This window comes from Acanthaster planci, linkage group LG18 (assembly GCF_054643075.1).
Source record: "Acanthaster planci isolate LZ-2023a linkage group LG18, COTS_SCS, whole genome shotgun sequence".
Taxonomy (NCBI): Eukaryota; Metazoa; Echinodermata; class Asteroidea; order Valvatida; family Acanthasteridae; genus Acanthaster; species Acanthaster planci.
The window spans coordinates 12,022,337-12,046,005 of NC_141794.1; the positions used below are offsets into that span (position 1 = coordinate 12,022,337).

Consider the following 23,669-nt stretch of genomic DNA (forward strand, 5'->3'; position numbering starts at 1 on the left):
GTTTCTGTTTGGTGAGTATGTGTAATGCTGAAAAGACCTGGAGGGTTCTTCTTGTCATAACCACACATCTTAAAAAAAGACGTGGTCCTACCACAAAGCTTTACTTTTTCATGTTATTGCTGCTACGTTTTTCATTAACAGACAGTTGAATCTTTAAAATTCGACTCAATAATCATGGTAATTAGTTTTGCATTAGGGAAGTCCATTGCTATCATTCCCCATTTGGCCTTGGTTCCGTTCAAGTAACCTGCTAATAGTTTGTTCAGACGCTCAGCTACATCATCAGGCCAGGCGAAGATGCCGGCACCACTGCTGTAAGTCAGGTACATCTTGCTGACCGGCCCCTTAGAAGCCTTCTCAAGATGGCTGTGCACGGCGTTCCACTTCTTCTGGATCTCCTCCTTTGAGAGGAAATCGATGCGCCACTGGTCTTCAATGTCTAAATCATTGTAGTTTAATCCAAAGGTCGCCGGCCCGCTGTAATCTCTTAGTATCACTAGCTTTCCTCTGGCTGCGCTCATGGTGGGGTAGCCTTTCCCATGGTAGAAGGTCTCAGCCGGGTAACGGTTGACGTAGACCTGGACAGCATTGGCGAAAGTGATGGTGCTGTTTTCTGGGTCCTCTTCCTCCCTGACGCGCATGAAGATGACTTCTTTCGCATGCTCGTCCAAGAACTTTGTCGTGTTCTTCAGAACGTCGTCGAAAGATGCCTTCTGAGGTACTATGCCGTGGTAGATCTGCAACTCGTTGTTATAAAGCCGACAGCGTATGTCGACAAAGCGTATCCCGTTGTCGAACTGCTGGGTCAGGGTGGTATTCTGACACTGTGTGGTCTCACCTCCGTGTAGACTCATGGACTCATGGGTGCCGGGTATTGATATATTAGCGGTGGAATACTTATCGGGCACGCGTGCCATCCAGTCCACCTTTGTGTCCACTAAAATGGCCACATGGATCAGCCAAGTAAAACACAGTACTTTCTGCATTATAACTTCAACATGTGAAAGCTTAGTTAAACAAAATGAAAGTAATCATGCGACCTGCAGTAAGAACTGTAGTCAGAGATTTTTACTCTGGCACAAACCACTGAGGCTATCTTTGAAGTCAAAACATGACACGGTCACGAGTGCTTGGTTATCGTTGTCGAGTACAAGCATTTATTTTTAGCTCAGAGTACAAAGTGCAGCCAGTGTGGCATCTAACTTCAGAATAAGCCAGGTGGATCGGTATTCCAAAAATGTCAGGTAAATCGAGAACAAAGGGCCTAACGGCCGCCCGTACGGTTGGCCGACAATACATGCGCGGACACATGTTCTCCAAAGACCTAGGTCGCGCTTGAGTTTGGGCAGGCGCTGTCTAAAATACAGGAGTCATTCATTGTCGCACACTTTTCAGCAAAAATCTGAATTTGTAGAACGAACTGATCTTATCTTTGGGTCAGTACCATGAGAGTCCAAAGTTCAACAACGTAGAATTTAAATTGCACGGTGATCATAAATGTGATAAATTATAGAGAGACATGCTGTGTCAGGGTTAACATTTTCACTTTGCTTATACTCAGCACAACGCACACGGCAGGTTGCAAATGATCAAGATGTCCTTCATGCTCAAGATCGACTCAAACTACGTCCCTTTTATCAAGAATACTAATACGTAGTGTTGGTTGAATACACGGCGCCCTCACTTGTTCACGGATGACGTCATAGGTTGTTGGATCAGGGAAGGGGGGGGGACAAACCTCTAAAAGTTTGAGGTGATAATTTTGTCGATTAGATCAGGGTTCGGAAAGTCCATAGCTACAACCCCCCACCTACCCTTACCAGTCAGGAAGTCGCTGAGGTACTTATTGAGCCTCTCTGCCACCGCCTCGGGAAAAGCAAAGGCGCTGGTTCCACTGGTATGCGTCAGGTAGAGGACTGTAGAGGCTGGTCCCCTGGCGGCCTTCTCAAGTTGACTGCGTGTGGCGTGCCACTTTGTATTGATATGCGGAGGAAGAAGACTTGGTACCTGCCAAAGATCTTCGATATCGAGATCGGCGTACGGCAATCCGTAGTCAGCAGGGCCTTCATAATCCCGGAGAACGACCAACTTGCCTCTTACGTCGCTCATGGTTGGGTAACTCTCCCCTCGGTAAAATAGCTCTCTAGGGTATCGATCAATGTATCCCTGAACGGTCTGGGCAAATGTTTTTGTATTGTCTTGAGGCTTATATTCTTCCTTGAGGCGCATCAAGATGACCTCCTTCGGGTGGAGATGTAAGAACTTAGCGGTAGCTTTCAAGACGTCATCGAAGTTTGCCCGCTGAGGCACCTCACTGTGAAAGATGGGTAACTCGTCCTGGTAGTGTCGACAACGAATGTCGACAAAGCGAATCCCCGCCTCGTACTGCTGGGTTAAGGACAGAGACTGACACTTTTTAGGAGGGCCGCCGTACAAGCTCATTGTCTCATGAGTCCCAGGTATAGACACATTCGTTATAGAGTACTGGTTGGGTATTTCCGACATCCAGTCACTCCTCCTATCGACTGTCGACATGATATACTCTGGCCACTTCTCACTAGTAATCCAGTTTCGATGGAAAAGCAAAATGGCTGCCAACAACTGCATACATCGAACGTTTTCACGTACTAAGGTCACGAGATGTGTACCGTAGCTGTAGTTGTAAAGTGCCAACGATTAAACACGTACGGGACACGCATGCTGTGGTTATAATTATCATAGATGCCAACTTATGACGGGTCACGTATCACAGGTTCAAAAGCTCATTTTAGCGTAAAAGAAGGCGACCGTCACTTTGGGGTCATTTCGAGTGTAAATATTCACACAAGCGAAATGGAAACTGCGCTGCATAGGCCCCGACCGTCGAACGGATTATACATCCGTTTAGTCTGCTAAATATAATGAGAAAGTTGAAACAGACCTAAGAATGAACAAAAGAAGAGAGGTGTAGACAACTGCAGGTGTTCATAGAACCCGTTACATGTGTGGATAATTAAAAACTGCACCACAGGGATGAATCTCAAAGACGAACTTCTTTCTGCCCATGTACTTTCCACCCCTTTTGACCCAGTTTTTCTTTTTCCTTTGTTTTGCAATTGTATATTTAAGGGCACTCAAATGTTTTCATTTTTTACGCGACTAAAAATTTGGATATTTATGAACAAAGGTACGATGTAATTGCAGGAAAAAGCCTCAGCATTACGGCTTCTGCGGTATTGAAATTTGCCAGACTTTTAAATACGCAGATATTGTAGTTATTTTACGATTCCTGATTGTTCCAGTCGGGCAGTCGTGAAAGCAGGCCCGTGCATGAAAACAGCTTGACCTCAAATAGTAATTGAGGAGAAAATTCTGTGTTTTTAATTTGAATATGAAATTAATTGCAGCGCTCTGTTATAGCTATAATACAAACAATTAAAAAATGCATCTTCAACAATGTCTGCCACTTGGCGGTGTCAAATAGTTTTCATACATAGAAAGGCTGGCATAATACGTTCCTAACAAGTAAAATTACTGGAACAAATCGGAAGCTACGAGGCGTAATGTTTTTACACTGCACATTTACGAGGTTCAGTGTGACTCCAGTCAGGTGTGATCATTGGGCAGTGACTTTTATCAACCCTGCGCTTGAGGGCGCTATTTAAGTTTAACGATTAAGCAAAACCAGGTCAGGCTTGAAGTTGTAGGCTGCATCCGAATCTGTTGTCTAGAGCTACGTCTAGGTCTTTGCTCCATTGGAAATGCGTGGAGACACGTAGACAATAGACCTAGCCGTAGCCCTGGAAGCCAGTTTCGGACGGTAGTTCCTACATAGGGAAACCATTTTAAGTGTTCATGTGTAAACGTAATAACAAAAAAAATTCAATAAACAATTGCTTGAAGCTAGAAGCTACATTTTTCAAAAACAATAACAGAAGCCGGTTGATGAAAAAGAGTTGAGAACTGTTCCTCGAAATAAAAAAATAAAATAAATTTGAAAAAGTCCTAATAACATGACGTCACGAAGAGAAAATGTACGAAGTGTCGAAGAAAACCAAATACCACAAAAGAATACACTTGGAAAGTGGAAATTTGATGGGGGAAAGAGAAATTGATGACAAAGTATGACGACACTGAGAAGAATTGAAGAAAAGGCGAAAAATGTGCAGAAGAGGCAAATACATTCTGAAAGAAATAGATAAAAATGAAATACAACATCAGCAACAATAACAACAACAAATTTCCAGTCCTGGAATGAAATTAAACACGAGGTGAAGAAGATCATTCGTAATTGTTGCAACCATTAAGATTGCTCCGTTATAAACGCGACAATTGTTCGTCACAATGGAGACATGACATCCAGAACTTGTGTCAGCCAAAGTGACCATGAACGATGACCATACACATTGGATTCGTAAAAGGCTGCAGCATACTGACCTTGTTGTATTCGACTCTTTAACCTTACACTCTTATACCTTCAGAAGGAACCACTTTTTTTTCATTTTTACAGCAGGAAAGTTTTGGATACAAATACACATGTACGCAATTCTAAGAGAATGCACAGATGGATGGCTACAAATCTACAAGTGCCCTTAACCGTGGATTAATGCAAACTTTTTTTTTTTTTTTTTAGTTTTTTTTTTTTTTAGTTTTATTCGTGGTGGGACCGGGACTTGAACCACTGCCCCTTAGAATGCAAGGCGAATCGAATAACCGTTAGGCCACCAGGCAGCAGCCTAGGCTGTCATGAAAATTCACGTATATATAATATTCATGAAAATGATCATACAAGACAACAATTATAGTTTGAGCCTTATCTGAGCGTACACGTAATCATAAAGTTGTGCCAGAGCACAAAATTTGGTTGTTATCTACACAAAAATGATTAATTTTGGTTCTTGTGATTGCGAAATTTATCCTTTTTTGGCGCGAGTCACTCCCATGTGACAACCAACCTTTGCTCATTCAGGGAAATTCCCCCGCTTTCGGAAAACCACGCAATACTTAGCACATGACAATGCTCATGCGTAAAATAACGGAAGCATGCATGCACCGTGTCACTGACAAAATAAAACCAGCGGATGCGTGCTGGCTGTGAAGCAGCAATGTGCCACAGATTGTCCCCTTATTTCCGTCAGCATGCGTAAACCGCGAGACAACATTGTAAATAAGCTAAACTAAGCAAGTCCCGGTCGAAGCGTAATCCGCGGACGATAACCAGGTGGTCTTTGTGAATACTGGGTGAAGATTGGGAAGCATCATGGTACATTGGTCACTGTGAAAGCACACCGTTCTGTCGTCTCAAAGAAGTGAAAGATTTCGATAACCAGACTAGAAAATGAACTGTAAAACGTGTATCAGGACTAGAAGGAAGTTATAAAGTGTAAAAAAGTTATTGTTCAATTAAAAGGAAATTCTAAGTTTTTGTGTTTTTGTACATTCAATGTAGAAGGGAAAGGATATTCAGAACGCAGGTGGAATTTTACTTTTTAACCAGACTGAGGCAGAGGAAGAGGAGTTACATATGTACATTTGTATTAGGTATGCAACTCTGTGAGCAAACCATTGCTTGAAATGAGCATACCTCTGCATCCTTCTATTCCCGGTGTTGAAGCCAGTTACGAATAGCAGCTCACGCTTTCATCATTTTTCCCATTGTGTGTTTGTAGAGAGGTCTGTGAATAGTTTTACTGAAAAGAGAGGGCGCTGTTGATGCTGTGCAAAGCCGCATCTTGGCCTCGGTTTGAATGAGCAACACACAAGGTGAAATAACACAGACCAACATCGATGCCCCGAACAACTAGCGCTCACCCGATCAATACTTGGTTGGATGTAGAAATGTTCCATACACGATCAGACTTGATCGAAGATTGCCTATATCATTCCCAAACCCATCCTTAAATATCCAACTTATATCAACTGTAGTAAGACGCTTCACTGTTCAATTAGACAAATGTTTTAATTGGGTTGAGCATACAAGCCAAACTATTCGAATAGGGACAGATTTGCTCCTGTGTTCCAAGCTTTTCAGTTTGGCTTCACAATAATGTACAGCTGCCTTGCCAGACAAAACATATCCTAGGTTCCTTTGAACAATTCATGCCACTCAAAGCCTCGATGATACTAGGAAGATTCTCAAGAAGACCCGGCTAACAAGCAGAAAATGAGTTTCAGCCTAGTATATCGTGTTACCCAAGCCGTGCCTGTACACGAGGTATCAGGATTTCGAAGAATCAGACATTGTTACAGACGCAGTTGCACCCACTGTGGATGGCCCAAATCGGAAAGACGAAAACTCTGTCAAGGGGAGCTCCTGATTCAGATCTTTAACCATGGCTGGTAATCGTATTAGCGGCATTTACCCAATTCGTTGTGACAGCAGCGGCGCCCCTATACAACTACAACGTTCCAAGCGACCACCGTTTACAGGTAAACTGTAACGGTTCGTGGGAATTTTCTGCAAAAAAATTAAATAAATTACGTGCCCCAGAAGTTTACAGATTAAATTATGTAGGCCTGCATTCTTACCTCCAAGACTTTAACTGTCTTCCAAAGACTTGTTTTTGAGACTGCAAAATACAATGTTTTGAAACTTTCTTATTCAGTGCGGTGTTTTAACCTATAAATAGGCCGAAAAACTGCACTAGGTTGTGTGCGAAACGGGCTTCTAGAGCCTAACGTCTGATTTAAGGATGTTTCTGTGTATCTCCAAATGGGCAAAGATTTCGATGCAGTCTTAGCCGTTTTGTCTGAGAGTGTCTGGCTCCCTCTGCAGTTTCTGACCTTTAAATAATTTTTCACTTCGCAAACTGGATAGGATCTTTGGGTTCCGGAGTGGACTGTGCCGTGGTCCCACTAGCTGCAGTCGTGGCTTCCAAGCTGGGAAACCTTCGTCTGGTACTCCTAGGGACGGTCCCGTCGGCCGGCTACCTGTGTACCTCCTCCATACCTAATAGCTGTAGTATGAGTCGGTCTTTCGGGGTCTTGGTGGGTCTGGGTGCCAGTCTTGCGAACTGGGGAGCAGGCAGTATGCTTGTAGACTGGTACTCGGGTCCTAAGAAAAACTGTTGTGCAACTGGGGCATTGATAGGTGCTTCATTTGGTAATACTCCTAAATTTATCGATGAAACGAAATGAAAAAATTCTCTTAATTCTTTAAGTATCAACAGTAGTCTTTTTAACTCTCTTCTTTATACAGTTTCATTGATTACATAATCTTCTTTGATCATGATAAAAAATATACCGATCACCTTCATAATTATTTAGAAGCCAGACAATTCAAGGTAAAGGTCAGGTAATTGGGCGCCATTTTCGATTCATTGTGCTCATCCGATATATTTTCTCGATGACTCTTGTTTTGAACAGGTTTCTGCAAAGCTATTTCCGGATTCTCGGCGGTATCCTGCTCCTTCTTGGCTCAGCTGGTGCTGTACCGTTTATCAAAACAAGTCAACAAGCCCTAATTGACAAAGAGGCTGCTGAAGCAGTCTGTTCGTTCAGCACCACATTCCTCCGAAACAATGAGGGATATGGCGTCTGTCCAAACCAAACTAGAGCAGGAGACGGAGGACCGAACAAAGAACCGAATTCCACGGATTCCGACAGTCTTGGCCAGAGCAAAGGAATGGTTCGCCTTGAAAACCTTTTTGTCCATCCAGAAATGTGCTTGTGGGTTTTTTCCCATCATGTTCGCCCAGCTCAGATGGTCTTTTCTTATTCTGAACAACATAAATTCTGAGTAACATAAATCGGTAGAGACCCCATTGATGGAGCGACTCCACCAAGCCGCAGTCATTTGCATAAGAATTCTTTCCAGATGCAGTGGCAAATAAATGCAGCACAGCCTGCGTCACTCACACACACATTCTTGTTGTCCGCACTGACATCTGACGTGGTGGTTGTCGGTTGTTTTAAGCTCCTTCGAGTATCTACAGTGTGCTGATATTGTCACGTCGCCGTGGTGGTCCATTTGGCAGTAGTACACAGCTGAGGGTAAGCCACGGAGACGTGGCCCATCAGTGCAGTGACTTGAATCCTCTTGATAATAATTATTTATTGTAATTGATTTGATAAACAAAGCGCGCTGAACAGCATAGAATCCCAGGTGGATCTGCTCTTTTTTTAATTTTCATATTGCCTTCGGCATTATTTAACCAAAATTTAACCTTCCCTATTCTGGGAAAAGCAGCCCTCAGGGGATACATACATTGTGATTTAAGGCTAGGCCACTTAAAAGTAGTTCGACTACAAATCCTGAGCCATTTCCTTTTATTTAAACAGCAGGTGGGCTTCTTGGAGTTGAGTTAGAGGAGGGAGACAGTTTTGTAGACTTTTTTTCCAGTGATATCACGATCGTGCTTGACCTCTGATGTGTTGTGATTGTAATGACTGCACAGTGTTGTGATGGTAATCTTCTTATTCAAGATAAACTAGTCAAGCATGCAGCGTTCGCAGATGCGATTACACGTGGTTGAAGCTGCCCGTAGGAATATATACGATCACCGTGGCCAAGGCGGTCCACAAAGTTATTGTTTACATTTAGTCACGTGGGTGAAAAAGGTCTATAAAACAGAATCTTGGACATCCTGTAGAAATATTAAGCTTTGGCTCTAGCCTTTTGTGTGTCTAGTCGTCAGTCGTGTCCATTGTTTTCCAGCAAGAAATGAGACAGAGGAAGCCCCATGCACACACACACCAATCCAGTCCCTACACACACTGTAGACTATTATTTATACACACTCTTGACTGTTGTCACCTCACACCCCGTAATGTCTGAAAAGATCTGTAAAATCGTCTTCGCCGTCGCGGGACGGACCACCTGCCTTGCTTGAAGTTGTACGTCATAGCGCTCAGTTCGCTTGGTGGTGCTTTCAGCACGTGACAGATCTTGCAGTCGGTAGATACTGCATTTAAATTTGATTCGACACCGTGTTTGAGCTCTTTAGTAAATGCGACAAACCGAGAAAGACAGGCACCAAAAAAGGACAGGGCGCCCCCCTTTGGTCTGTTTCCATGGGCGCCGCCATCTTGCTTTCACAGGTTGCACACCAAATACGGGCCCATAGAAAACAGTGCAAAATCTGACCGAAATAGCGCCGCCTGTTGACTCTCGCGAAAAGGTTGGCCTCCGTTTTGTCGCTGGAAATTCAAGATTATGTCCGGAAGATTACTTTTTGTTTCAATTTTTTTGGGGTTATATCCAAAATAGGCCCGCTATTTGGAGCTTTTTGTAAAAGAAATACCCCGAACTGGGTACCAACAAGGCAAAATTCGGGATTTATAGAAATATTTGTATTATCCCTCCTGATTCTGGCATGTCTTATTTTAAAATCCGCCGTGGGATAACAAAATATTAATATGCTCGCGCGCAGAAATCCAACACTTTGCTGGAATGCACCCTGAAGCAATGCGCAGCCCATGGAGTCAAGGTTGGCTTGAGAAAGCTGCAAGCGAGTAAATACCCCCTCGGAATGGTGTCTCCTCGGACTTGTCTAATTATTTTGTGTGCACGATGCCACAATACCTAACGCGCCTAGGGAGTAACGCTCGCGTTGTGTGTACACAACAGCAAAGCAACAGTCTTCAGAACTCTTTTTGGTCTATTTGAGCTAAGTTCGCTCGCGCGAGCATTTCGTGCAAAATAGCGCCTATTATTGGTATTTTTATAAGTAGTTTGTCAGGAGGAAAGATTTATTCTGCTCACTTGCTTGGTGACTGGGTTACTCAACACCAACATTGATCGTTTCCAGCCTACTACACCAAGTTTGCTCACCTGAGTCGCGTCCACCGTTGACTTTGGCGACCGCGCGCCCCTCAACGGAGCACCACACCATCACAACCCGTCTTCAACACCTTCCTCACCACCTTCGCCTTCGATGAGATATCAGTTACTCTAGTGATCTGTTTCATCATCAAAATGTTGAGAGAGAGTTGGCTTTATAGTGGCAGCTGCATCCGGTCGTCGCAGGTTTTGGGACTTGAACGACCAGCTGGAAAAGGAAGAGTTGCTAAACTCCAGAGAATGGGATCGTCACGGTTGGTAACCAGACCGTAAGCCAGGCTTCTCCCGCCTTAATAGCCACAGTGCTGCCCACTTTTCTCCCAAACCTGCAACAAACATTTCAGAGGAAATGCCGATCGTCAAGTCTCTAAAACCGACATCAGCCTTTTTTGCTAGATACAATTATGTTCCACGGGCATCAACACTTGCTGAATTTCAGCTTTTTACTATTGCATCGACCTCAGGCAGTGTTGAATATTTCAGCTTTAAACCCGAATACTTCGACAAGAATGTGAAGGGAGGGAACTTTTTCGAAGAAACTTTTGCCGTCCAGAACACTATCGGAAAACCATGTATCAATGGCTGTCTGCACTTCTGCTTACATCCTACTCGCAAAGTCTTACCTAGTACATTTAATTCAAGACAAACCGGCTTCTTTGATTCAAAGTGATCTGTGTGCTATGAACCGGTCGTCCACATGAGTTCACTCGTTCTCTGATCGCTTGGTAGGTCAGACTAAAACTTTGGAGTTAGACAGCCTTGTTTCACCCACAGAAAGGTTGACCACCGACCAGGACACCTTAGAAGATGTGTTGGAATATCCATTGAGCGTAGCAGCGACTAACTCAGGACTCATTTTACACACGGTACTTCGTCTCCTGATCCGGCGTAGTCCAGGATGCAGGACTCAACTTAACGATCAACTCTGAACATCGGACATCCCGACTTGAGAATCTATGCACACCATTTCGGATGATGGTCTTTCCGTCTCGAGCAACTTTCTTCATTCCGGCGATGGCGGTTGTCTTTATTCCCAATGCCGTGCCTTATATTCTTCTTTGCTTCATGCTTACGTTGTGGGATACCACTAGTCCAGGTCACCACCATACTATATTGAACATTGTTTGCGGTCCAAAGCACCTCTTTGATAGAACAGGTTGGAATTTTCAAATTCTGAATATCTTCTGTGTAATTATTTTGAGGGTTCCACAACATAACCGTGTTATTCATAGGCCAATGTGCTGCTGTTGTATATGTAGATATTACCTTTTGATCATTCACGGACCGTCTGCAATTCTTTTTCTCTGTAAGAACCAAGTTACATCAGCCTTCAGTCGCCTACAAACGGTGCCAAACTCGCACTGGTTTGATTAGATTTGAAGCTTTTCATGGTAGAGGTAGCAAGTATACGAGATAGGTTTGCGGTAGCATCATGGATGTATCTCTTTTTGAGTTTGTGGGGTTATGAAAAGATTTATATAGTATGCTTTGTTCGTCGTCAGGATGAGGCAGCTTATATAGTGTGTAGAGGGCAGTGGGGTGTGAAGAGGATTCTAACTCTAGAACCAACTGTGGTCAATGGGGTGCTGGCAAACCAAAGAGGCGTGTCAGTCTAATGGAGGGGAGTGTGGTGGAAGGTAGCCAAGGGGACCAATAGGCTGGATATATCTAGGGTATAGGGGACCCATTGGACTGTGATGTTAGGATGGGACGCCAGATGTCGTTGATGTGTAAACCGATGTCTTGTGGTATTGTGTTATTCTTGATGATGTCGATGGCTTTTGATGCGGCGCGGGTGCCAGTGTTTGATGCTGGTGAAGAGTTCGGCTTTGCTCTAGTCGATCTTGTGGTCTTCGGTGTGGGAGTGCTTGATCGTGGCAGGCGTCTTGTATTCCCCTTTCCTGCCATGGGCTTTGTGTTCGTTGAGTCAGGTAGGAAGGTCCCTGTCGGTCTTACCAATGTACACTTTGCCACATTGGCAGGGGATCTTGTACACTCCAGGCTTGTGCAGTGGGTTGTGACGGTCCTTGTGGGAGGTCAGCAGGTTCTGCATTTTCAGGGAGGTTGTGAAACACTTGAATGCCAAGCTTGTGAAGGATGCGCTTGATGTGATGGGGAGTACTGCCTAGGTTGGGGAGGGTAATGGAACTTGGGGCTTTAACCATTTGGCTTTGGGTATAGGAAACCCTTCGGCCGGGGTTAGATCTTGGGCCTTGAGTCTTGGCTGGGCTTGTATCCATTCCGCTGTTGTGCCGCGGAAATGTGATGGAGTTCTTGGGCGAGGTGTTCCTTGTCGCAGACGTTGTATGCCCTACGTACAAGGGCCTGGTTAAATGGAGACTTGATCTTGGGATGATGGAAGGACGCACCGTGGAGGTATCTGTCTGTGTGGGTAGGTTTCCGGTATACTCGGCGGGTGAGACTGCCGTGATGCGTTCTGGATACCCCAACATCAACAAATGAGATGTTGCCATCTTTTTTTGTTCCATTGTGAACTATATGTTGCTGTGAAGCCCGTTGAGGTGTTCTAGGAAGAGCTAGAGGCAATCTTGCCCATGGTGCCAGATGACGAAGGTGCCGTCTACGTACCCGAGCCATATCTTAGGTCTGTGATCTGCAGTGTTGAAAGCTGCTCAAATTCTTCCATGAATATGCCAGCCACAACCGGGGATATAGGGGATCCCATACAGCTTCCGCCTGTTTGTTCATAGAATCTTTCTCTCCATCGGAAGCTAGAAGAGTTGACGCAAGTGAGCAGCAGGTCTTGATGTTGCTCTGGCGTAAGATCGGTCTGCTCTTTGGGGTGGGGTCTGCGTGAAGTCTGTCCTTGGTAATGGTGGTGGCCTCGGAGGAGGGGGCATTCGTGAAGAGGGAGACGCCGAAAATGACCATGATGTCGTCTGGTCGGCCGTGAGGCCTTGAATGAAGCTGGCGAACTGGTCTTAATTCTTGATGTGGTGTTCAGTGTTGCCAACCAGGGGGTGCAGTATCATGGCAAGATGTTTGGCTGTGTTGTCAGTTCTGTTACAGGTTGAATGCCTCACATTCTCTTTTAAGTATTATTATTATAAAGTATTTCAAAGGATCAGACGTTGTTTAACCAACAGCAACTAAAAAAGACGGATCAGGAACTTGGTTCTAATGTATAGTGCTTCCATTTATTGATAGCATATAATTAAGAAAAAAATCCATACAATATTGTTTAGCGTACAATACTTGGACAACAAATCCCATCATCCGATTGGTGGATCGTTGATCACGTGCCACTGAATTGTACCCATGGAATAGAACCTCTCTTGACTGGTTTCGACCTGCGTTTCATATTCTCAGTAAGGCCAAAAAAGTCTACGGTTTCTTGTCAGGGATTGGATCCAAAAGTGGTGCGGCGACGAGGGTTTTTTTGCCCTCACTTTTTCCCCCAGAAATGATACACGCAAATATACCCAGCAAGAAATGAGACCGAGGGGTACCCCCCAACATGTCCAATCCCTATACACATTCCAGACTATTGTTACTTAACACATCCCCTCAAGATGTCTGAAAGGAATTCCCCAGATTCCTGCGAGACAATGACCAACACAAAGCAGGGGGGTTCTCTCCGTCTCATACCTTGCTGCATATGTACGCAAACGTATTTGTACATAAGTACAGCCGCTACCAACACTGAAATAGACTGTCCCCTCACTATTTACTGTTTAAAAGCGTTTAAAAGCCTGTAGATGTTTAGGACACAATACCGTCTCGTTGGTCTGGTTCAAAGATGTAAATGTATAATACAGAATTACGTTATCTGAAAAGAGTGCCCGACTAAATGTATGGGAGCCTAGAGGGACTCCTTTACTCTACATATTACTCAACCGTACTCTCATCTCAACACGTTAAAATTACGCAGTACCAGGATTTCAGTCGATCAAGCAAGTTTGGCAGCTTTTGGACATCGTATTATACTAAATAAAAAACTTCGGGTTTTTTTTGCTGACGCGCAAGTCTACGGCGACACGCTGATCAGAAACTGGAGACTGGAGTTTTGGCCTAAGACAAACATATGCAGCAAGGTATGAGACGGAGAGAACCCCCCTTGCTTTGTGTTGGTTATTGTCTCGCAGGAATCTGGGGAATTCCTTTCAGACATCTTGGGGGATGTGTTAAGTAACAATAGTCTGGAATGTGTATAGGGATTGGACATGTTGGTGGGGTGCCCCTCGGTCTCATTTCTTGCTGGGTATAAAGAAAGAGGGAAATAATGTAGGGACGGGAACCAGTCTAACACTACACGGTCCTACAGCACCAGTGGGTGACGCTTCGCCCACGAAACTGTTTCGCGAAGTGGCAGACGTAAATACACGATGACTGTTTGTTCTAACAAAAGAGGATTTATGCAGATATTGTATGAAACAATAGTTTCATTCACTCGGTTTCTCCTCGTGGAATGAAAAATCTCCCCTGTCACCTCATGAAATTATTCTTACCACCGCAGCACAAACATTCATTATTTGTTTACAACCATACCATTAAGAACCATTTACAGAACGTTCGTTCTCTCATAATCACAAAGATAAACCAATCCATTATGTGCTTATATCCCGTCAACCAAAATTTGTCAAAACGTATCTAAGATGTTTCATTTATAAAAACTAGAAAAACTAAGCTTCAAGTATTTGTATTCTAAAATTCATCACCGGTAACCGCCATTTTAATTAAATAAAGTAAAATCTTTGAGATAGTGTTTATTATGACACAGTATTGTTTAAAAACATGCAGTTATCTGAAAAAATGTAGTTTCACTTTTGTAAAAGAACTTTCATAACAAAAGTAACAGTAAAACCCAGAATCCCCGAGGAATAAAAAAATAATAGTTAAAAACCGTAGTCCATACTTCAACTTAATGAACTGCATTGTAATTGAGTCACAAGTGTGAAAACATCTAAACATTGTGAATAACGTAAGTACCGAACTGTTCGAAATTTTAATATTTTGCTTCAAGAAGTTGGAATAGTTTTCCAGAAATATGACTTCACAGTAATGTAAACCTTGTTAAATTTGTCCACCATTAAAACAAACCCTATACAGGTCTCAATATCCACACAATGAGAAGATGAGAGGGCATCAACTTTAAAACCTCCATATTATTTTCCTTCTTCACGAGTTGGCCATCTTGGATCGAAAGCGATGCCAAGCCTCCAAAAATACATTTGGAGATTCAAAATAAACTGGAGGAAGACGATACAACGTAAACAGTTCAGTCAAAAAATCTAAATTATTATATAAAAGTCCTATCACGTATTAGCCCTGCCAAATAAAAAAAATGGGAAAGCAGTATGAGTCATATTCAATTGCGGAACAGTCTGGCATCTTCCAATCAATGTGATGTGCAGTAAATAATGACTATGGGGAGCATAATTTCAAATGACAATCTTGTGTACAAGGCCCTCCACATTGTGTCCGAATTTGAGTTAACACCACACGTAGCTTGAAATGCAAGAGTCTACCAGTGCATTGTATGTTTAACTATACAGGTATTACATCCACTCTCTTAATTGACAGTTTTCAGAGAGGTCACTTAAGACGGCATTGCAGTTTTGTTCAAATAAATAGTTACTCTTCGCTATTTCCTATCACCATCATCTCATTATTATTAAAGATAAATATAACTCGTGCCGAAATATGTACAGTGATTTGTGATAAAACATCGATTACATTCACACGTGCAAAGTTATCTGAAGCATTTTTACAAGGATTTTTTACAAGGTTTTCATAAAGGGACGGTAAGTAAGGAAATATAATATTATATATAAAAAATTGTTTGAGAGTTAATTCAGCCTTCAGGAATGGAAAAGGTGACCAAGCAAGGTGCTATCACTCATGCTGCTCTGCAGTCCTTTATACTATGGAACGTTTCGCATACAGATGCATGCATGAGACACCAAATTCGTTCTATAAGAGTAGTTTTTGTTTACCATAACTTCGTCAGCGATTGAACCAGCACCTGTTTTTTGCATCTTTCAGAAACCTGACGCCAATAAGCTCATTCTCAGCTTTAGTTCTACTTTTATTTTCTCATACAAAGAGCCCATTTCGTTATTTTTAAATATGGATGCGGCTATGCATTTCACTTTATTTGAAACTGAGAGCAAGGTGAGTGTTTTCAAATTCTTCTTGCAGTCTACGTCATCCACAAGAATCTACAAATACGGGGAAGTCAGAATTAACGACGACTACTCGGGAGACTAATGAAACATTTAGGTAACTTTCATCAATACTGTCGATTGACAAAAGTCAGAATGTGCTCATTCTATTTTAAAGATACATCATGCCACTCAGTAATTTGCCTAAACAAACCTCACAACGCCGAGTATTATCTGTTTGGTTTTAATAAAACTAATATAGTTCTCCAACATCATTTAAGACTGTATTAAAACACGTTTCATTTTGTTGAGAACATGAAAGCTTGGAACTTGCATTTATCTCTTGAATTTTTTGGAGTAATCTCTTGCTAATTTATATTTACCAAATATCATGTGCGTTTCCTCGTTGCCGTCGCTTCAGAATTTATCTATAAATGACAAACAAATAATGGTATTTTTTGCCCCTGAAAAATCAGCCAGTCAGAGGGCAATTTTTCATTCCAAAATCTTTGACCGGAAACGAAACGATGCCTTGGAATGAAATGCACGGGGGCAAACAGATGATTATCATTGAACATGATTACTTAATTAGCCCCAAATCTTATATTTTTACAAGACGTCACGTTAGAACCAGTTTTTATGGTACTACATTCAACGATGCATACAAGAGATAAAGACAATCCCGTAGAGATTGTGCATGGCACAAGCTTTCCGGTTTACATGAAACTGTTTTGTTAATACACAGGGATTGCACAAAAGGTCTACTTAAAGTGTATGCCTGTGGAACAAACCTCTTACCGGAAAATGACTGCCACGCACAGTCCCTATGGCATGACTGTTTATGAAACACTCGGAACAACCGCTGTTTCAGTAATGCTGTCAATGATATTTAAACTACAATCCTGAGCACAGGTGACGAATGGAAGTAACCGCCATTTCCAGTAATAGGGAGTGAACAATGGACGAGGATCGCGTGTGTCACGCTCATTAAACCAGCTCGATCCAAACATCACCTGGAGCTAGAGAATATTCGTGATTGGCTCGAGTCGCGCAGATTAGATCGATACTCCTAGCTTTGTTGCCATTAAGCATCTGGTATGTGCACAGAGTTGGGTCTGTTTGTCATTGAGATGCACTCGGTGTTGGTGTTAGACATGCGCGTATCTGAGACCGCCGTGCTGTTCATAAAAGACTGGCACTTGTACCCGTAGCGTCCTGCGTAGCGAGATTGGCGCTGGGAACCGGGCAGACAGCAGCTGAACGCCGTCTTGAAAGCCTGGCGGAACTTAGCTGCAGAGGACAAAAATCAGAGGTAAGACGTAACCGTTATCATAATGTTCTGAACTATTTTATCCGGGTGATATAACACAATAGCCAAAAGCGGCTACATCTATGTCGGCATACGCCCACGTATTTGAAAGCTAGAAGACCTAGCCATAGCTTCAGACCAAAGATTGGGATGCAGCTTTGGTTTCGGAACATCTCCAAACTCGTTTGGCCTGGAGTATCAGAACCTTCAATGTTGGGTTTTGAAAATATTAATTTTGATGACAAGCCGATTACTTTGCTGCCTTACAGAAAAATAAAAAAGGCAGGAAAGTTTAATTGTGTGCACAGATGGAGTCAATACAATGCGAATGTGGTCAACGCAGTCTTGATGTTCATCCAGGACATTACTAAACTATGAACTTGTACTACAGCCAAGTACATGTATACGAAGGTGATCTGACAGAACTATGCTGCGATTCTACGTTCTAACTACTGAGGTGCGTGTACTGTTTATGATGCAAACATTGTATAGTTTTGGTGATTTGATTTTGTGTTCAGAATTTCACAAGCATGCACCAATCCAACAAAGCATATATAATGGAAACACGAAGGGAGGAGAGACGGTTCTTACTACATCTAAATAATCCAAAAAGTGTATTTCAGGCTGGGTGAGTACATCAGGAACTTGAGACGCCCATGTTTTGAGTAAAACCAAAAGATTACAACAATATGGGGGGTAAAAGGTAATAGAACTTCCTTATTATTTCCACTTTCAGTTTTGAAAAACGTATTTTTGTCTGTGAATTACCATACGAATGTACGAGGTCGGTAACAGCGGGACCATTTCTGTTTTTGTGTGAATCTGCCCTGCACGTCAGTAAACACGCGACAAAAATATTCACAGGCTGATAAATATGCCCTTGAACTCCACAGAATGCTCATGGGCACGTAGCTTATGCGCAAGATATGCAATGCCGGCGTGCCCAATAAAGTTAAAATTTTTTTGGTTGGGCAAATTTTTGAGGGATATAGGCCTTTCCATTGGTGACGAGAATTTTGGAAATAATGTTCTTAGTCCTATCGTCTGATCTATCCAATCAAATGCAACATACCCCCTTGAAGGAATGTTGTGCCCATGATGTTTACGTTTTGAAAAGTAACCAACTCGTCAAAATGATTACATCCCATGAATTCAGACTTACTGTGTAAGGAAACGACATGGCCTACCCTATACCACCCTGCAACGCAAGTACTTTGTAGCAGTCCGTCTTTTGTATTCTGTGATGTAATGCCGACGTAGAGTCTCTCCATGACAACACAAAAGACTTCGAAATTGTCTCCGGAATTTTTCTAGGAGTGGATGAATTCAAGATACTTGGAAATCGCGAAGAGGATTTGTATTATGAGAAAGGGAAAAACACACACCATGCCTTGGTCAACACTGGACTCAACATGCATTTTGTGTATGTGGAAAGGACATTACACCATCTACAAGTTCCATAACGTTACCATAAAATTGGAAACAAACTCAAAGCTGCTTCACCTCAAAGAGTGCACGAACAGGCATGAAAATTCTTATCAATACAAAAACAATGTAAGGAATATAAAATCAGCTGATAAAATTAAAAAGTGATGCAATAGAGGTTCTTGTCGTACCACATACCATAGACCAGATAGTCTTACAAAAGAAACAATACAACTGTAACAAAATCCATAGAAAAACGCAACAGCACACTAATGAAATAAGTGAATGCAGGATAATGTACGTTTCTTGAGAGTTATCACGATTACATGGTCTCCATACCAAACCCACTTTTAATCAGATGATCCTGTTCCGGATATACTCTTAACTTACCACTCATGAAGTTGTATATAATAGGGTTGATGGAGCTGTTGAAAAATGCCATAATGTGCGCTATGAGGTAAGCCGATGTGACCTTCTCTCCGTGAAGAAGCATGTCAATGTTGTTACTACTTAACAGTCCGAAAACTCTAAAAGGAGTTAAGGGGAGAGAAAGCCACGGTAAAAAGAAATAAATCAGACTTATGGATGTGAAAATAATATGTTTGCGATGTTCTTCTTTTCTTTTCTGTGCTCTTTATGTCATTTGTTGAATTATTTCTAACTGACCTAACCTAACCTAACCTAGGTTGGAATTCTGTTAAACGTTTTTTCCCAGTTAATATCCACTTTTCATCAAGAGCCTATTACACACAGAAAAACACACAAGTTTGCGCGAAACAATGAAAACTAACACAGAATTTCAAAAAATGATAATCATCCTCAAGACTCATTTGATAACATTTAGATAATGGGAATACAAAGGCAAATAGATTTAAAGTTCGTCCCTTACTCCAAGACGTTTATAACGCGTACGGGAAGGTAACAGACGGCAAAGAGAACCACCACCACGATCAGCATGCGCGCCACCTTGCGGCGGGACTCGAGTTGCGCTTCCGTGCTCTTGTTCATGCTGCGGGGGGCTCGCTTGCCCTTCCCGTTCCAGCTGGGGTTGTTGTTAGTGGGCTTGTGGCTTGTTTCATCTGACGGGATCCCAGACCAAAGCCGTAGACACACCTAGATCAGGCAATGATAAACGTTTCTATTACCAGAAAGACTTCTATCGAAATGAAGTCTGTCCCCTCAAACGATTTTCTGACAGAGCTTACTTACAAATGTCAAATTACACCCTTGATTCAGACCGATTTCACCATACTGCAGATGGTATGATGCACTGGTCTTTTTTAGAGAGAGAAAGAGGTCGAGTGAATATCACAGAGGAACAAAGCCCTGCCCTCGCACTATGAACATCTAACAAAAGAAGTACAGCGCAATAACAATGGGTGCTCATTGTTATTGAACTGTACTGCCTTTGTCAGATGTTCGTAGTTAGATATTCGTAGTGTCGGTAGATGCCTACCTTGTAAACTCTCGTTTGATTGTTTATTTTTGTGTGTTGTTTCACCACAACAGAAAAAATGTGTTATTACAATAATCCAGTAAAAGGGGGACAACTGGCTACATAGGCCTATACCGGAGCATTAGGGCAGCTGGCCCTCTTGATCTCTGCACGCAGGTACCAACTGAATTAGTAAACTCTTTCTCTAAAGAAGCTCCATTAGGGAGTCGTCCAAGTTACATTCAGGTTGGGATCGTCTCATGCCTTGAGACGATCCCAACCTGAATGTAACTTTTTTTACTCACCATACAATAAGCGACTCCAATGACACACAGCGGAAGCAAATATGTGAAAAGCATCGTCACTACAGTGTACACCGTCCGCCATGGAGAATCCTGCCATTTGACCTATATCATAACAACAGAAACATTTTAGTGTCAGCCAAATGCCATTTAGTCTGGAGGAAGCCATTTTCAATCATATCAATCGAATCAATTTTACAAGCAGTAAACTGTAATGAGATAGTGCCAGATGGCTTGGGTGCGTTGCACGCCTTCAATTCATTTCTTAAATGTTGCCGAAAACATAAAGGGAGATGTTGCATTTAGTTACATTGATGAGTAGTTCATGTTGAGTTGAATTGTTGAGTGAGTTGAGTCGGGTCAAGTTGAGTTGTGAGTTGAGTGTTTTCATTTATAATCTCAAATTCTCCCACAGAGGCGTTTACCTGGCTTTCAGTTCAATATTAACCGATTCGTCAATAAAATCTTTGCGGACGAAAAAAAAACAGTTTGAATACACCTTTCGAAGTGAATAGCTAACTTGAGTGAAGAGTGAGCACCAGAGAAATCAGGGAAATTTCAAGAGACGACCGCTACTGACCACAGGTCAAGTTTGCCCGGTGCGTCTTGACCGTGATACAAATACTACCAAAGTGTAATTTCGAGAAGATCTTCCGGACTGAAATAGTTCTAAATTTACAAAAAAGCATGGCGATTTGATGAAACAGGTTTGTGAACTGAATTTGGTGATTCTATACCAGGAAAAGTAACACTTAAACAAGGAAAGAAGAAGATAATTGGAAGAAAAGGCTGAAAGAAAACAATTAGTCGAGTTGTTTGACTCACATCGAGGCATTTTGTCAACCACAGGGGCTTCAGAAAGGACGCCATAACAGGGTTGGACTTGGTGGACATACTGAGCGAGTGAGGAAGCATGGTAATCAGGGACACGACCCAAATGACGATCACGGTGATGACGGTCCGCCGGGACGAGATCTGGAACTTGAGGGGGCGGCAGATGGCCAGGTAGCGGTCTACCGCGATCATGGTGAGTGTGAAGATGGACACACTCACGGCAGTGTTCTGCAAACGAAATGGGGAAAACAGTAAGGTGAAAACAAATTAGGGAAACAAATTGGTCACTGAATTGAAAAATTGATACCGTTTTAATAAGCTTAAAGGGAGTCTGACTCTGAATAGATCTGTTTCATCAAAAATATAACAATGTACAGATAGTTGTTATCATCTCTTTGTATATCCAAACCATCTGCATAGAGCAGAAGCACCCCCTCATCGGTTGAAAAGAGCCATGTTAGTCGGGAATGCTCATTTGATTTGGTAGCGATGCGACCGCAACGCTTGCATTTCTAGTCGTTTGTGAACCCGCGGAGTTCATTTAAAACTAAAGGACCTTTCGTTGCAAGGCAAATCCCGCCCTTCCTTGGTTCAACTCAGGGCTCATATACATGTACATCCAAAACAACGATCATGTCTTCCATATTGCCCTGTTCATCGGGACAAATCGTTAGGCAGCCGATTTTGGACTGCAGTCGGTGTGTGCCCTAAGAGTACCAATAAAAAGTGTATTATACTGACGGATAATGTAGTAACCAACGGACTGATGGCTACTAAAATATCACTTGTAACAATGGGTACCCCTGGGTACCAGATAGAGGGCTAGTGGACACTCAGTGTTACCCGTTTATAACGACTACAAAGTGACAGACCCGAGATCACTACATGTAACCTGCTGTTGAGCGTGGTGGATTGGAACTCCTCACCCGGGAGTCTTAAATCACCAGCAAGGTCACACGCTCGTGTTCAATTACGGTGGGGATGTCCTCTCTCTTGGTACTTTTAATGTCAGAATCCACTCAACAGGTCAAGTGGCGGGGTTCTAATTTAAAAGACAACTGGACGTGTTACCTACGCTCGTTGGCCGTGAGAATTAGGGCCTGATTGCGCGTCAATTTGGCATGAGACGGTCACCCTGATCACTCAAGCGTATCCGATGACCATTCCTTCCGGTTGTCAATTCTTTTCAATTACAGATTACTGCAGGTATCCTATTAATTAATCACGGCTGTTGTGCCTCCAGACCAGAACAAAAATGATTACTTATCCGCGTGAATTGTCACTCTTGATAAAGTCGACGATGATGGTACTGTTTGTCAGATATATTAGATCTCTGATTCTTCATAACACTGTTATAACAAGGTCCTTGGGACTTTAAAATTACCTTGTTATAACGGGTACCATAACTTGTATTATCAGAAAAAGAATTCAAGGAAAACCAAAGATATATTGGACTAAAATTTTCGCTGTTATAAACATGACTTTGTTTTATCAGTGCCCTTTTTATCTGTGTTTGACTGTACTTTTGGTTTGACTACTGATGGTCATAAAGTCCAAGCGTGGCACATTATGGTGTCATTACAAGGTTCCCAACTTTCTTTTCAGCTGAACATACAAACCAAATATCATGCAGTTCAAACAAGGACACTGTCATACATTTTCAACTCTGGTTAGTTACAGAACAAACAACTTCAACAATACAAACAAACAAAAACCAAACAAAGAGATATGAATTATATCAACCAATTTTGGGAACATGTCAAGGCCTACAACACTTAAGTAAACAGTATATCAATTTGATGTTGAAATGAGTCCAGCAATCGAGCATATTGACAGAAGAAACTCATTTTTATACCAAATCATAAAAGCACTCTTGGAGATACTAAATGCGACAGGTTTTATACTTGTTGTTGTTTAGACCCCTTCAAGTGGAAAATCCGAAATTGATGAACATCAATGTACACTTATGACGACCAAAGATTTCTTATTTACAGCACAAAGCAAGATCTTGCTTTGCCGAAAACGCTTTAAAAGGGCTCGCCGAAACGCACTTCAAGTGCTGCGGTTGCCACTCGCATCAGGGAAAAAAGGGGGAAGGCGGCGATATCGAGTCCGTGTCCCCGAGGGAATTTGCTCCCTCGCCCGACTGGTTGCGCGGCGGGAGCCATGCATTTATAAGTTCCTCTGGGGAAGTTATCGGTGGTTCGTGGTACAAGCTTTGTACAGGCCTATGTTATTAGTTTACAAGACAATCACTGACTGAAGTGGGGAAACGTGGGTCTGTGGCCCAGAAAGCGTTGAACCTTTTAGTGTTTTGTTTTGAAATTAGATAAAAAATTGAAAGATAAGAGTTTTTGTAATTGAGAACGTTGGTGCGTTTTTTTGCATTGAACAGATTTGTTTTGCTCGACGGAATAAAATGGCAAACACGATTATAGAAAGAATGTAAAATGTTTGCCTCAAAAATGTTCGGTGTAAA

The 23,669-nt window shown here is 42.4% G+C and overlaps 1 protein-coding gene and 1 long non-coding RNA gene across 13 annotated transcripts in view; one reads left to right on the forward strand and one right to left on the reverse strand.

Annotated features, from left to right (window-relative positions):
• Window positions 1–12,892: 12,892 nt before the first annotated feature.
• The window catches only part of LOC110978711 (orexin receptor type 2-like), a 62,581-nt gene continuing 51,804 nt past the window's right edge, over window positions 12,893–23,669 (reverse strand). For 10 of the 11 annotated variants that reach the window (XM_022233921.2, XM_087148643.1, XM_022233922.2 and 7 more), the window contains 5 exons: window positions 21,182–21,418; window positions 20,360–20,461; window positions 19,509–19,732; window positions 19,010–19,146; window positions 12,893–17,175 (listed from right to left, as the gene is read on the reverse strand). In XM_022233921.2, coding sequence (XP_022089613.1) covers window positions 16,970–17,175; window positions 19,010–19,146; window positions 19,509–19,732; window positions 20,360–20,461; window positions 21,182–21,418 — 906 coding nt within the window. In that variant the 3' untranslated portion in view covers window positions 12,893–16,969. Of the gene's footprint in view, window positions 17,176–18,356; window positions 18,505–19,009; window positions 19,147–19,508; window positions 19,733–20,359; window positions 20,462–21,181; window positions 21,419–23,669 lie in introns of all 11 variants that reach the window. The other variant, XM_087148644.1, reaches the window with a different exon arrangement.
• Window positions 17,058–22,668, forward strand: LOC147796237 (uncharacterized). 2 transcript variants are annotated; one of them, XR_015428273.1, is made up of 3 exons: window positions 17,065–17,197; window positions 20,129–20,231; window positions 21,206–22,668. It is a non-coding gene; the product is annotated as an uncharacterized LOC147796237 (long non-coding RNA). The 2 variants fall into 2 exon arrangements; XR_015428272.1 differs by lacking the exon at window positions 20,129–20,231 and having other exon boundaries at window positions 17,058–17,197.